General features: G+C 40.7%; 2 protein-coding genes across 2 annotated transcripts in view; one reads left to right on the top strand and one right to left on the bottom strand.

Moving 5' to 3' along the window:
* Positions 1-1,692: 1,692 nt before the first annotated feature.
* arxa (aristaless related homeobox a) lies at positions 1,693-11,473 on the bottom strand. Its single transcript, XM_061240403.1, has 5 exons — positions 11,197-11,473; positions 9,986-10,535; positions 7,869-7,914; positions 5,693-6,024; positions 1,693-2,937 (listed from the first exon to the last, which is right to left on the bottom strand). The coding sequence occupies exons 1-5, from the start codon at positions 11,381-11,383 to the stop codon at positions 2,697-2,699; spliced, it is 1,356 nt and encodes a 451-aa protein (XP_061096387.1). The 5' UTR covers positions 11,384-11,473; the 3' UTR covers positions 1,693-2,696.
* The window catches only part of hgd (homogentisate 1,2-dioxygenase), a 75,552-nt gene continuing 65,672 nt past the window's right edge, over positions 2,933-12,812 (top strand). Inside the window, exon 1 of the mRNA XM_061240401.1 lies at positions 2,933-3,058. Within this exon, the coding sequence (XP_061096385.1) occupies positions 2,963-3,058 (96 nt within the window). The 5' untranslated portion in view covers positions 2,933-2,962. The remainder of the gene's footprint in view (positions 3,059-12,812) is intronic.

Here is a 12,812-nt window from a genome sequence, read left to right as displayed (position 1 = left end):
CGTGAAAGCTTTTCAGTGGGACAGGCAATAAAGAGGAAAATTAATCCGAGAGGTAATTTCACGCGATTTGGTTCAGTACCATGGATGGGTCAAATGGGGAAAAATGACTCCGCTGAAAGAGGCGCATTGATTGCAGTAATGGCGCTGCCTCTTGTGTGAGATCCAGCGGGGAGGATTGTGGAATTAAATCGCAGAACTTCACAGAAAGGGATTCGGACAAACTAGTTGTTACTCCATTAATGAGAAAAGAGTAGCTTCTCAGATGTTAAAACCGTTTATAATTGTACTCCGTTTGCCCTTTCTTAAAGTTGTTAGGATATATACATATTATTATATTCTTAGGATATATCAAATATATCCTATATTTGTGATATATGTTATTTATTGTTTGTTTCAGCAGAATTTACTTCCGCCTTTTCTCCTTCAAGGTCTAGACCCACCTCTAATAACAGAATAACAGAACCGCCCCTTTGAAAACATAAAATGGGCTGTATATACAAAAAGTGCCAAAGTGCTGATTTGGCAAACAAATAATAGGTTCCAATAACTAATTTTAATTCACTGAATTCCTAGAAAAGCGAGTTGGGGGTTTCTTACAAACCCAGTTCGCATCTATGCATCTCGTATAATCTAGGCCATAGGATGTAGAACTAATTCGCACAATTACCTTGCTTATTCTCCACATTTAGTCCACTGTATAGTTCATAGCTATAGCGCAAGGAGCACTGCAATGTCTAATTATTAAAATCGTATAATATAAAGAAAGAAGCTCGAAGCACAACAAGTAATATAAAGACAGTTGTGAGCAAATTATCTCCGCCCGCCAACACGTTTTGGAGAAGAAAAAAAAAGACCGAATGACGTCACTTCATCGATTCCTTTTCGGTGGAATCTGGAGGAAATCCGTCCCTTCTGGTGTCAACAGGTAGCTGCAATAATCACAAGCTTGTCAACCGCAACTCGCACGCTCTTTTATGACGTCTATATGGCAATCAGCAAATAAACGAAGGATGCTCTGTGTAAATATTTGCGATGTCACTTAACACTCTCTCTCTGTGATCATTGGTCATTGTTCGTTGTATTATTATTTCTTAAGAAGAAGCAAGGAGACAATTGCTCAGTTTTGATACTGCTGCTGGGAAAGTAAACTACCAGCTTTAATCTCTTTGTATGTGCGGATTTTGATAGCCATGGAACGAGATAAAATTAATTTCCTGAAAAATAATTATCTAAAAAATGATGGCTTCTTGAGTGAGCGTATTTCTTTTGCAAATATTTCTTAGACCATTCAACCATAGGAAAAATAGGCCGAATGTATTGAGAGGCAATCTTTTTTTTTACTGAATGAATACATAAAATAAATGAATACATACATATATACACAAGGTTTAAATAAATAGTTTGCTTGCTATAAATGTAATTTTTGTTTTAAGGTCAAATTTTGGTTGGAGCCCTATTTCGTGTGATTCCACAAGGAGTAGCATTTTGTTTATTTTAAGTAAGCATAAAAATAGGCAAATAAATTCATTTTAATATCATTTTGAAAGGTTAACTGCAATGCAGTGGCGATTCTCTGCGGTTACTTATTTAGGCTAAAAACAATCGTAATAAGATCTTGTTCACCGTGTTTATTTATTTTAGTATGTTGCTTTTCGGTCTACAACTAGACCATGAAACGTACAAACACTTACATTGAAAAAAGATCCTTTATCTCTTGCGGTTTCGAGAACCTCCATTGGCATAAATACAGAATGGACATAAATAATATTCTAAGAACCTAATATTTCATGAACACACGGAAGTTCTACGGGAAAACAGCATCAACACAATACTACATCAAGTGCAACTTATTTAAACATTTCGAAATATACAAGGCTTTTGCATTTTTTCTTCTTTTCTTCTTTTTTATTTAACACCATTATATACAGAAGTACTCCTCACAGTTCCGTGACTAACAGAGTCAGCGCGTGGCAGTATAGCTTCCCTTTGGCATAGCGACCTTGGTTCATCTTGAGGCTGAGCAACGGTGTCTCTGGCGTGCTGAGGCGCACCAAACTGTGAACATGCAATTTGTCAGGAGTCCATAACCGCTCTTACATGCATGTACGTGTGTGTGTGTCTGTGTGTGTGTGTATGAAAGTGTGTGGTTGTGCATGTATATAAAGTCCTGGTTATCATTGTGCACTGTAGTCTTCATCACTACCTGGGCCTGACCCAAAAAAGATTCAAACATTTTGATATACAATAGGCTAGTTCTAGAAAGCACCCTTGAACAGGAAGAGACCAGAAGTGTCAGCACTTGTTGAACATATTATTTTCTTTTTTTCTTTCTTTTTTTTTTTTTTTACCATGTGGACTCATGGTAAGTAGACATGTAGAATGGCTCAAGCCTGTAAGATTGGTTAATCGAGTACATGCCTTTCCCAGTTAAACTTATGCTGGGTGGGGGTTTGGAGAGGGACAGTGTCACCTAGTGTTGTGTTTGTCAGCTAAGGAGGGTCTGTCTCCTTAGTCTGGAACCACAGTCACAGTGGAGGGGACAGGCCGGTTGGAGCGTGGTGGTCAGTTCACAGGGTCGGGTCGGGGGAGTTAAGAAGAGTGTGGTTCAGCGTGACTCCATTCTCCAGGTATCAGTCTTCTCTTTGAATTTGGTCATGCTCTTTGATAAAAAGGTGGGGTGGGTGGGAATGGGGGGCTCAGCACACCTCTTTGCCGGTCCCGGGAGGGGGAAGGACGTTGAGCTGGGTCAGCTGAGCCGAGTGTTCCTTAGCTTTGAGCCGCAGTGCTGCGATGCTGGAGGCGCGGCGGTCGGCTGCCGTGGAGGACGGGTCTGGCAGGACCGTGGGCTGGACCTGGCCCTCCACTGGGGGGGCCGGCTGGCGCAGAAGAGCTGCCGCGGTGGAAGCACTGGTCAGGGGGCCCATACTGGAGAAGAGCCTGGGACAGGGAGGGACGAGAGAGAATGGTGAGGTGGAGGAGCGACGGAGAAGGATGGAGAGATATAGGACGTTTGAGTTCTACTCCTGCAAGGATGAGGTGGGGGAGTCAGAAACAGCTGGTAAGTACAAATGAGATTTACGCACACAAAATACACACACACACACACACACACACACAAGCACAGACACACACAAGTGTGTATGCAAACATACAGTGTCCTCCATAACGTTTGGGACAAAGACCCATCATTTATTTATTTGCCTCTGTCCTCCACAATTTGAGATTTGTAATAAAATCATCATGTGTTTAAAGTGCACATTGTCAGATTTTAAGAAAAGGACATTTTTATACATTTTGGTTTCACGATGTAAAAATTACAGCAGTGGTTGTACATAGTCACCCCAATTCAGGGCACAACAATGTTATATAAATGAAAGTTGTCATGTATAATATTTTGTTGCTTATCCTTTGCATGCCATGACTTCCTGATGTCTGAGCTATCAACATCATCAGAGTCTGCATATCTTATTTTCAGGTTTTCTAACAAGCGATACTGAACCTCTTTACATTTTGGAATTGGGGGGTGAGACTAGATTCCGTTGTAAACTATGCTGATACAGAATGGAACACATTTGTTGGCTAAATGGATTTAAGTCATCAAGGGTCCAAGGTATCAGATGAGCCTCAAACCACCATGCTGCAGCCAGATATGCAGTAGATATGCAAATAATTGTTTCTTGTGACAAAGCATGTACACACACACACACATAGGCACATGCACTTTCAAACATACAAGCACACACACATACAAATACGCATACATACAAACATACACACACCCGCATACACACACACACACACACACTCTCACACAGATGCACACACGCAAAAACACATATATGTATATAAACACATATACAACTGCATGCACAAACATGCACACTCACACCTGCAAATATGCAAATACACACACGCTCGCTAAAAGCAAAACAGATTCTCACAAGGACAATTCAACAATAACAGTCTTATTGTTATTACATTTCAGGTTCTTCATTCCCCCCGGTCCATTAGCATCAATTCAAACATAACATCTACCTCCCCGCTCGCATACATTCCCAATGCATGAACATGGCACTTTGTGAAGATTAAATTAGCACTTCCTCCGCCAGCTTGCTTCACAGGCTATGCGCATTATCACCAGCCAATCAAAGCAACACGGGCAACATGGGTGTAACATGGGCATAATGTGTAGCGTAATGTGAGCATAAAGTTGGCGTTAAGCAGGCATAATTGAATCTCCCCAATGACATATTGAATCTAGACTGTGCCAGTGATGACTGCGGCCAGCAGTTCTATTTTGCTGGATGATGCATAGTTTGCAGAAGGGTCTCCCTGGGACTCGCTGTTTGCCTGTTGAGCTGTGCATGAAGCGTCTTCACCTAACATCGCCTGCCTCAGACAGCAGTGCATGCCTGTCTATAGTCCTCCTAATTCAACTTTAGATTGGCCATTCCAAACCGGGAGAAAAAAAGGGGGACAAGCATTACAAAGAAAGCCACCCTGGCCGACCTCTACTGTCGCTGCTGCCGTCGCTGGGGTTTTGAAATGGCTGTTAATACCCAGGTTTCATTACCATTGCATTGTTTTAAGGGACGAGTTGTATGCTGTAATAATACTCCACGTTGAGGAATGAATTTGAACAGGCTAGCTTTTTTTAAAGACAGGCAGTCGTGCAAACCTGGTAGCTGCAGACGGGCTGGTCAGCGAGAGGTGCTTAAGAGAGGATGTCTGGGGGAGGAGTTTGATGATGTCATTATTGCCAGGTGATTCTTCCAGAGGGGACTGTGAGAGTATCAGTGATGTGATCCCCTAACCTCACAGAGAGAAGGAGAAAAAGTACTATTTACACGGCAATAGGCAATCGCTAACCCTGCAGAGTGAGCCGTCCAGGACAGAGAGCAAGTGTACGTGTACAAAAGAGGCTGTATAGGTCAGAGAGATGCCGGTATACTGGCGTACAGCTTGGTACACAAAGTGAATTGCAACACAGGTGAGACGGTACAGGTGTATCAAATGGTGTGCTGGCTACAGGGTTGGTGTATAGGTTGTGTACAGGGAAAAGTTAGGAGGATGATCCCAAGGCCCCTGCAATGACAAAAATATTGTGTGGGATGTACAGTAATTGCACTGGGATGGGGGTGGTCTAGGGTGGTGGGGCCCAATGTGAGATGTTTTCTTAGGTCCAAAATCCTCTGAAGCTGTATCAGATGGTGTGCAAGTTACAGAACTGGTGTAACAATAATAATATTTTGCTTAGCTGACGCTTTTATCCAAAGCGACTTACAGTTGATTAGACTAAGCAGGACAATCCCCCCTGGAGCTGTGCGGATCTTATCGTAGTGACACCGGGGCTTTTGAACCACCAACCTTCCGGGTCCCATACAGGTGTACGAGATGGAGTACAGGTTACAGAGTCTATGTACTGGTGTAAGTGATGGTGTACAGTTACAGAGACGAGGTACAGGTGTTAGCGATGCTGTACATGTGTAAGAGATGGTGCACAGGTTACAGAGATGATATACAGGTAACAGAGATGGTGTACAGGTTACAGAGACGATGTACAGGTGTTAGCGATGGTGTACAGGTTGCAGAGGTACAGGTTGCAGAGACTGTGTACAGGTATACAAGATGGTGGTTTACAGGTGTTTGGGGTGGTGCAGGGATAAGGCTTGGTGAGCTGGATGATTCTTACCTGCCAAAGGTGGGACTAATGAAGGCGGGGTGTCTGAACATGGCGGCGCCCAGGAAAGTGCTGAGTCCAAGGGGGGTGCCAGCAGGGGGCAGCGCAGAGCTGGACGGCGGTGGGGGCAGCCCAGGGAAGGCAGCTGCAGCAGCGGCAGCGGCAGCGGTCCAGGCCGACTCCAGGGCAGGGTGGTGATGGGGAGGGAACGGCCCGCCCTCCAGGTAGTGACTCAGGGGGTGAGCTGCAGCCAGGGGGCCAGGGAACGGCAGGCCCGGCGGGTGCGTCTGGACCCCTGCCTTTTCACGCTTCCTCCACTTGGCCCGCCGGTTCTGGAACCAGACCTAAAGTGTGCGGAGAATGGGAATGAGAGCTGGGGTCATCCTGAGTCCGCAGAGGAGGCGATATTCCCTTTTGACAACAGGAGACTTAAAGGTTAATATGTTTGTTTTTTTACGATTCAGCCCTCTGCTTCTGTGTTCCATCTCACTCCCGTGACAAGCCGAAGACCCTGGTCACTGACTGTGTTCGGTTTGGTTCTCCATTCTTTTAGCACTTTCCTGCAGTGTCAGTGGTATTTTCGACTGCATCCAAGGCACAGGTTGAACCAGGAACTGACAATACATTCTGAATTCTGTTCATGGATAAAGCTGTTTGTTGTTTTGTCTTTTTTAACTCAAGCTAATTTGTACTTTAAGAATTTTCATTTTCGAATGAATGTTTTTCTGGGCAAGGTTAATTACTGTATATTCTCATTCTCTGAATGTAGAGGTTTCACAGGCATGTGCAACCATGTGCTGGCCGGCGGAGAGGGAGGAAGATGCTTCAGTTAACACATAATTTTGGTTCGATTTAACGAGGTGACAAATAGGCGGAAAGCCGGCGTTAATTGCGCAGGCCTAAAGCCTTTCCCTCATGGCCCGTTACCCTAAGTTTGCTAATTAAAATCTTGTCTAGGGAGCCGAAAAATGGGGCGGGAGAGTGACAATTAAGAGCCCTGTTAACAAAAGCTTGGAACTGAACAGTGCTTAATAATTATTAATACTCTTTAAATTAAATTCTCTGAAAATATAACCGACTGTGAGGGACTATTTAACTTTCCCATGAACTTTTTTTTCTCTCAGATTTGCCCCGACGGCCCGCTGACATAGCGACTCTGACAACAGGAGAAAATGTCAACAGTAAAAAAAACTGTGGGGAGGGCAAGGTTCACACGTCAGACATACCCCCCACCCCCACCCCCACCCCAACGCCAGCACCACCACAGCTTAAAACTGTTGTGCTGTTGTGCATGACCCATATGGAATTTATGAGTTTTATCGCCACTTGATTGTGACTGTTAAGTGATTTGTTCACCTACAGTCCCGAAAAGACATCTGTTTTATGCTGGCAATAAGAACACTGGTGTTTTCCGGTGTTTGTTCTGTCTCTTTGGTTATGAGACTTGGGTTTGAAAATGCAAGCCACACTTTCAATGGGGAAGGGGGAGGCGCAAACAGCTTTAAGAGCGTCTCACTCGCTTGAAATGCAACGCATCGGATCAATGCTAAGCTATTGCAATCAGAAAATGGGAAATCAAATAGCATTATCCGGCCCCTCCCTATCCCTTGTGCAGAGGATGAAAATTCAAACACCATTTTCCCCTCCAATCGCCGTGTTTGCTCTAGCGCTAAGTGCGCTTTTATGACTCACAAGCGATCTCTTAATTGCAGCTAAAATGCTTCACATTGCATATAAGAGCTGTCGGTGACTGAAGAAATTACCGAAGTCCTTCGTGTTTGATACCATTTAATAACATTCAGAAAAAATACTATTTTATAATATTTTCGATATGTGGCAATAATTCAATTTGAAACGGTTCACCAACTCGCCTGAAATTGAGAGTAGAATTCTATTTAATGTAATTTTCTTAAGGGCTATAGGCGGCCATGTAGGCAAAGCAAATTTCATGTACGATAATTGTAGCCTACAAAATGTCGGGTAATATCGAAGTTAAATAAAAAAAAATAAAAAAAAGAAAGAAATAAAATACAGTAAATATCAAAGAGAAAATAAGATATTTTCTACGAAAAATTAAATTAGGCCTATATACACCATCACCATTAACGACAACACCAATAATATTAATATTAACACTGTTATTATTAATAATAATAACACCAAATAACTGAAGTAATAGCAGTTTTACCTGTACTCGCGCCTCCGTGAGGTCCAGCCGCATTGCTAGCTCTTCCCTAAAAGGGAGGAGAACATGGTTAAAACCTCACAGAAGTCTTTTTCCAACACAAGAACGGGAGGAAGCCTTTCCCCACATAAATTGTATCAATTTCTTTAACACTAGCATCGATGACAATATGAAATCCTAGCAAAAAAAATCATACAGCTGAGTAGCTCTACAGTAATAATTTAGAAATGTATGCTGAAGCCGTAATTGCTGTGACAAAATAAAATATACATAAGAAAAATATATATAACATTGTGACTCACGTTCAGAAAATGGTTTGAGGCACAAGAGGGATAAGCATTATTATAATAATAATAATAATAATAATAATAATAATAATAATAATAATAATAATAATAATAATATTATTATTATTATTATTATTATTATTATTATTTAATTGTTCTAATTATAATGTATAACAACAATAACAACAATAATAATTAGAAGAAAAGCTATCAGTTACTTATTTGTAATCTTATTTTAAAAAATATATATATTTATCATATATATACACATATATAATATTACAAATAAATTGTTTTATTCCTTTAAGTGAACTCTTGTTTTGTTGCAGCCTAATTTATTGATTTCTTTATCTGACGCTTTTCCTGGAAAACTTAGCTAATTACTAAATAGAGAAGCGACAAGGACTTGAATTTTCTGATTTGGCCACCTGCCCTTTGAAGGCCTAATCACCATTCAGCACTGTAAAAAAAAAATGTTTTCCTGAGGTCTTTTTAGAAGGAACATAGTTACTTCCCACTCGCTCACTTATACATATATATATATATATATATATATATATATATATATCTAATTTTAATATATTTAAATGTATTGCGGCGAACAAGGTAAAATGAATCACATACAAGTTCGTCATGTGAATGTGTATAACCATTTATTAAATTCTGCATGTGGCCAGGGCATTTGTTCAGTAATTGTGGTTGTTAAAGACCTTGAAGGACTCCAGTCAATTCTAAAGCCACTTGTCTCTTGTCCTTATCAACTGCTTCCACGTGCGAGACAAGACAATCCGTTTATTAGTGTAATTATTTCAAACTCAAACGTTATATAAGAGATCTGTGTAAAAATGAAAAAAAGTGAACACCACAGGCACACACATTATATATTTGTATGTATCAGTAATAGCACTCCTCCCGCCATATCTACGCAGGGTTTTGGAATTCGGAGAGGTAAATGTGCAATCACGGAATTCAAGTTTGTAAGGAAGACCCACGTGGGGCCAGAAAGTGTGCACACTGGAGGCCTGGGACCCTATTCCTGTCCATGGTCCAATTTGCATTTGCACTGTGTAGGGTGTAATAACCTGTAATAACCGTGCTGTAATAGGCTATACAGTATGACTGGCAACAAACACCGGGTATCTTATGCTCTTTACGCAACTCACTGTGCCTTTGGGAGAGAACGTCAGATGATTTGTGTCAAATTTGGAACATGTACATTTGGAATAGCCCATGTACTTCATGTTTGTTCTCATTAAGCATAAAAAGTCAAAACATATCCATTATTAGAATTACTGAGATGTATCGAGTATTAGCAGGCCTATAGACCGCAGACGATGGTAATATTTCGATTATGTCATCTATGCCATTTAAACTTTATTTATCGAGTACTCATGCTACAGTAATCCCGCTATTCCAGTAATAGCACATTTAAATAACCCAATATTTGTAAAATAGACTACAATATACGCTAAGTAAAAGAAAGGCCAATGTCAAATGATGGAGATGAAAACTAATAGAGAGAAATAATAATAATAATAATAATAATAATAATAATAATAATAATAATAATAATAATAGCAGAAATAATAAATACTCTACACAATAACAATGTTGATTGAACTAACATAGTTTGTAGGAGTTATATAGGGTATATAGGCTAGAGCATACTCTATCACAGTAAATTGTACCCAGTCCAAAATTAAAAACATATAAACTGCAGTATTTGTAGGGTGTATTTTGCATTTTTTAAGTTAAACCATATTTTAGACGGGCCTTCTTAAAAATAAATGAAGTCGACTGTTACATAATTATTGAAACGTTCATGCGCTGTACCTGGTGAACACGTCCGGGTAGTGAGTTTTCTGGAAAGCCCTTTCCAACTCTTCCAGTTGGTAACTGGTGAAGGTAGTCCTGTATCTTCTCTGCTTTCGTTTTAGCATCCCCTCCTCTGAGTCGCTGCCCGCAGACAAGCACACGCTGTCCTCTCCATCTTTAACATCCCCATCGTTGTGAAGCCCCTCTTCCGCCTTCGGGGACAGGTCCGCCTCCCGGCAAAGCTCCTCTTTCACCGCGTCCTCCTCAAACTTCAGCGTTCCCAGTTCCACGAGCTCATCGGTTCCTTGCTCTGGGCTCTTGTCGCCCGTACTCTGACTGAGAGAGGCGTTTTCCCTGTATGATTTGCTTCGGCTGATACTTACCTGTGGTGCCTGGATAATTTTGAGATTCTCACACGTTGTTGGGTCGAGCAGCCTCTCGCGGTCTCCTTTTTCCCCGAGCTCGTGAAAGCCTCTGTCGGAGTCCAAGTATTTCCCCCCGTACAGCCGGCGCAGTTTAGGTGGCAGGTGCACCTCCGTGTCGAAAGTCAAGTTATCTTTAGTGGAACCTAGGAATAGAAGACTTTGTGATCTAATTCATAAACGCCAAATGGCCCACAATAATAGCCAATTAGGCTATTTTATTTTAATAACTATTACTAATAGCCTATCTTTACACTTATCAAATTACAAGTAGACTACCTTGGCCTACAACATAACAATGCGGCTATATATCATATACAAATAGGGTAAATGCCTGCGCCAGACACAGTTCTACGATATAAATAAAATAAAGATTATTTGCTTGTAAAAAGATAGCCTACCGCATAGCCTACGTTTATGTTCGTTTTCCGTAGCCGATGTCCCCTTAACAGACTTTTCTTAGAAAATTAGCTGACAATGTGACAAAGTTGAATAGTTCACTAACTTGTCCGTGTATTCATCAACCGTCTATTTTGTGCTACACTGAAATGGGAAATGGCGGTATTTTAGTTTCGCATTCATGACCGAAATAAAAAAACGAATAACTTCAATTTTCCCTTCATCCAACGCTTCTCAGTGAGAAATAAACAGTCGCCTAAGAATCGAACCATAATGGACAGCAGGTTACTCCGTTGCTTATTAGGTTGCAAGTTACTGGTATATTTATAAACGAGCACTGTTTAGTATCGTCGATTAAATAACAAACGCTTATGGTTGCAGTGGCGTCTCTAGTCAATGTTGCCTTACCTTCAACCGCCTTATTGTGCTCCGCTCTGCCGGCCAGCGTTGGCAAACTTTGCGTCCCTATCAATCTCATTTTACACGGACTCCTCCTGCCCAATATACTATCTATACAGTACGAAGAGAGCAAAGTTGGAGATTTACTTTTGCAGTCCGTTCTTTCTAAGATATCGTCCTCATATTGACCGCTCATTTTGTTCCCTTTAGGCCGATGGACCTTTTTATTTCAAGGAGTGAGTAAATGTGTCGCTCTCTAGATGTTTCGACCCCCCTGTCTCTTCTCTCTGGCGTCTAACTCCCGGATACTTATGACATGTGCAATGAGCCGCAACAGCTCCGCTCGCGATTCTGTTACATTGACGTGTATAGCCAATCTGATTGGTTCACAGGGAAAAAAGATGGTCTTTATCATTTCTTTGCCATTAAAGTTCAACTACAAGAACAAATCAAATTTCGAGATGGAGTACCGACCCGATGAACTGAACTATAATGCCTGAACCGTAGTAGCCTATTTACCTCGACAATGCATTTTTTTCTTCTTAAAAAAGACAGAGAGCTATACAGAATCTGTAAGAAGAAGGTAACAGTATATGGGACGTAATATACAAAAGAATAATAGAGTACTGTACAATGTGGAATATACATATATAGTAATAACCCATCTCATCAATGTCAACGTAGGCCTGCCATCCATGGTGGAGACAATGTGCGAATTGTGTTCACTGACAATCGGATGTGTATATAAATATATATATATATATATATGGATATTTGGATTGACTTTAATAGCCTGATTACATCGCTTGTACTTACATAGGATAGGCAGTTATATATAACTGTTATATAGGCTACTGTGGTAGCTATAGTCATAAACGTATGCAAAACATACATGCAGTTACTGTAGAAATAAATCTGAACAGAGATGTGTTTTGTGTTGTTTCAGTGACGTACATAAATAAAAACAACTTCGTACAATTTGTTGTAGGCTACGGCTCCTGCTGCTCCTGACACGTGGAAAGCGAAACCCCTTGTCCTATAGCGCGAGCACTGGGACACGGTTTCTGTCCGTGTAGCCTACATATTGAGGAATTACAAGACACAACGTTTCTTCGTTTGCAAAAAATAACTTTCGGCAACATGAGCTTGGCACTTCTCCTGTAATGCAATATGAATAGATCAATATCTTATTACAAATAAGTAGGCCGATAAGACGGCACCGTCACTCTCACAATTTTAGACCCTCGATTTACAGGGAAAAAAGGAACAACATATATGAATAATTCAAAACACCAAACGATGAAAAACCAATTCATTATTATTAGAGAATTTAAAGAAAGTACGATAGTCTATCTACAATAGGTATAAAAAGCGAGCATGGGAAGAATTCCCTTTGTTTTTGAGCTACTGTGTACAATGTCCAATGTGTCTTTATTTTGTCTGTGAGTAAACTAGTAAACTGTCATGAAAATAAACCAAGATTGGAATTAAACGTAATTAATTGAATTGCTCACTTTAGATATCACCATCAGTTGCACGATGCAGTTCATATGAACACATAAAAATATACGTGTCGAAAATAAAAAATATATACCAAAAATAATGTATTACTAAATTCCTCTATA

The sequence above is a fragment of the Conger conger genome, chromosome 4 (assembly GCF_963514075.1).
Source record: "Conger conger chromosome 4, fConCon1.1, whole genome shotgun sequence".
In the NCBI taxonomy this organism is placed as follows: domain Eukaryota; kingdom Metazoa; phylum Chordata; class Actinopteri; order Anguilliformes; family Congridae; genus Conger; species Conger conger.
This window is presented reverse-complemented; position numbering and strand designations above follow the sequence as displayed.

Bases quoted from the DNA above. Each gene is read 5' to 3' on its own strand.
- arxa (XM_061240403.1), bottom strand. From the start codon at position 11,383: ATGAGCGGTCAATATGAGGACGATATCTTAGAAAGAACGGACTGCAAA. The intron at 10,536-11,196 runs GTAAGGCAACAT...TTCTATTCCTAG, and splicing joins GCACAATAAGGCGGTTGAAG to GTTCCACTAAAGATAACTTG. The intron at 2,938-5,692 runs GTAAGAATCATC...TCCCTGTCCCAG, and splicing joins ATTAGTCCCACCTTTGGCAG to GCTCTTCTCCAGTATGGGCC.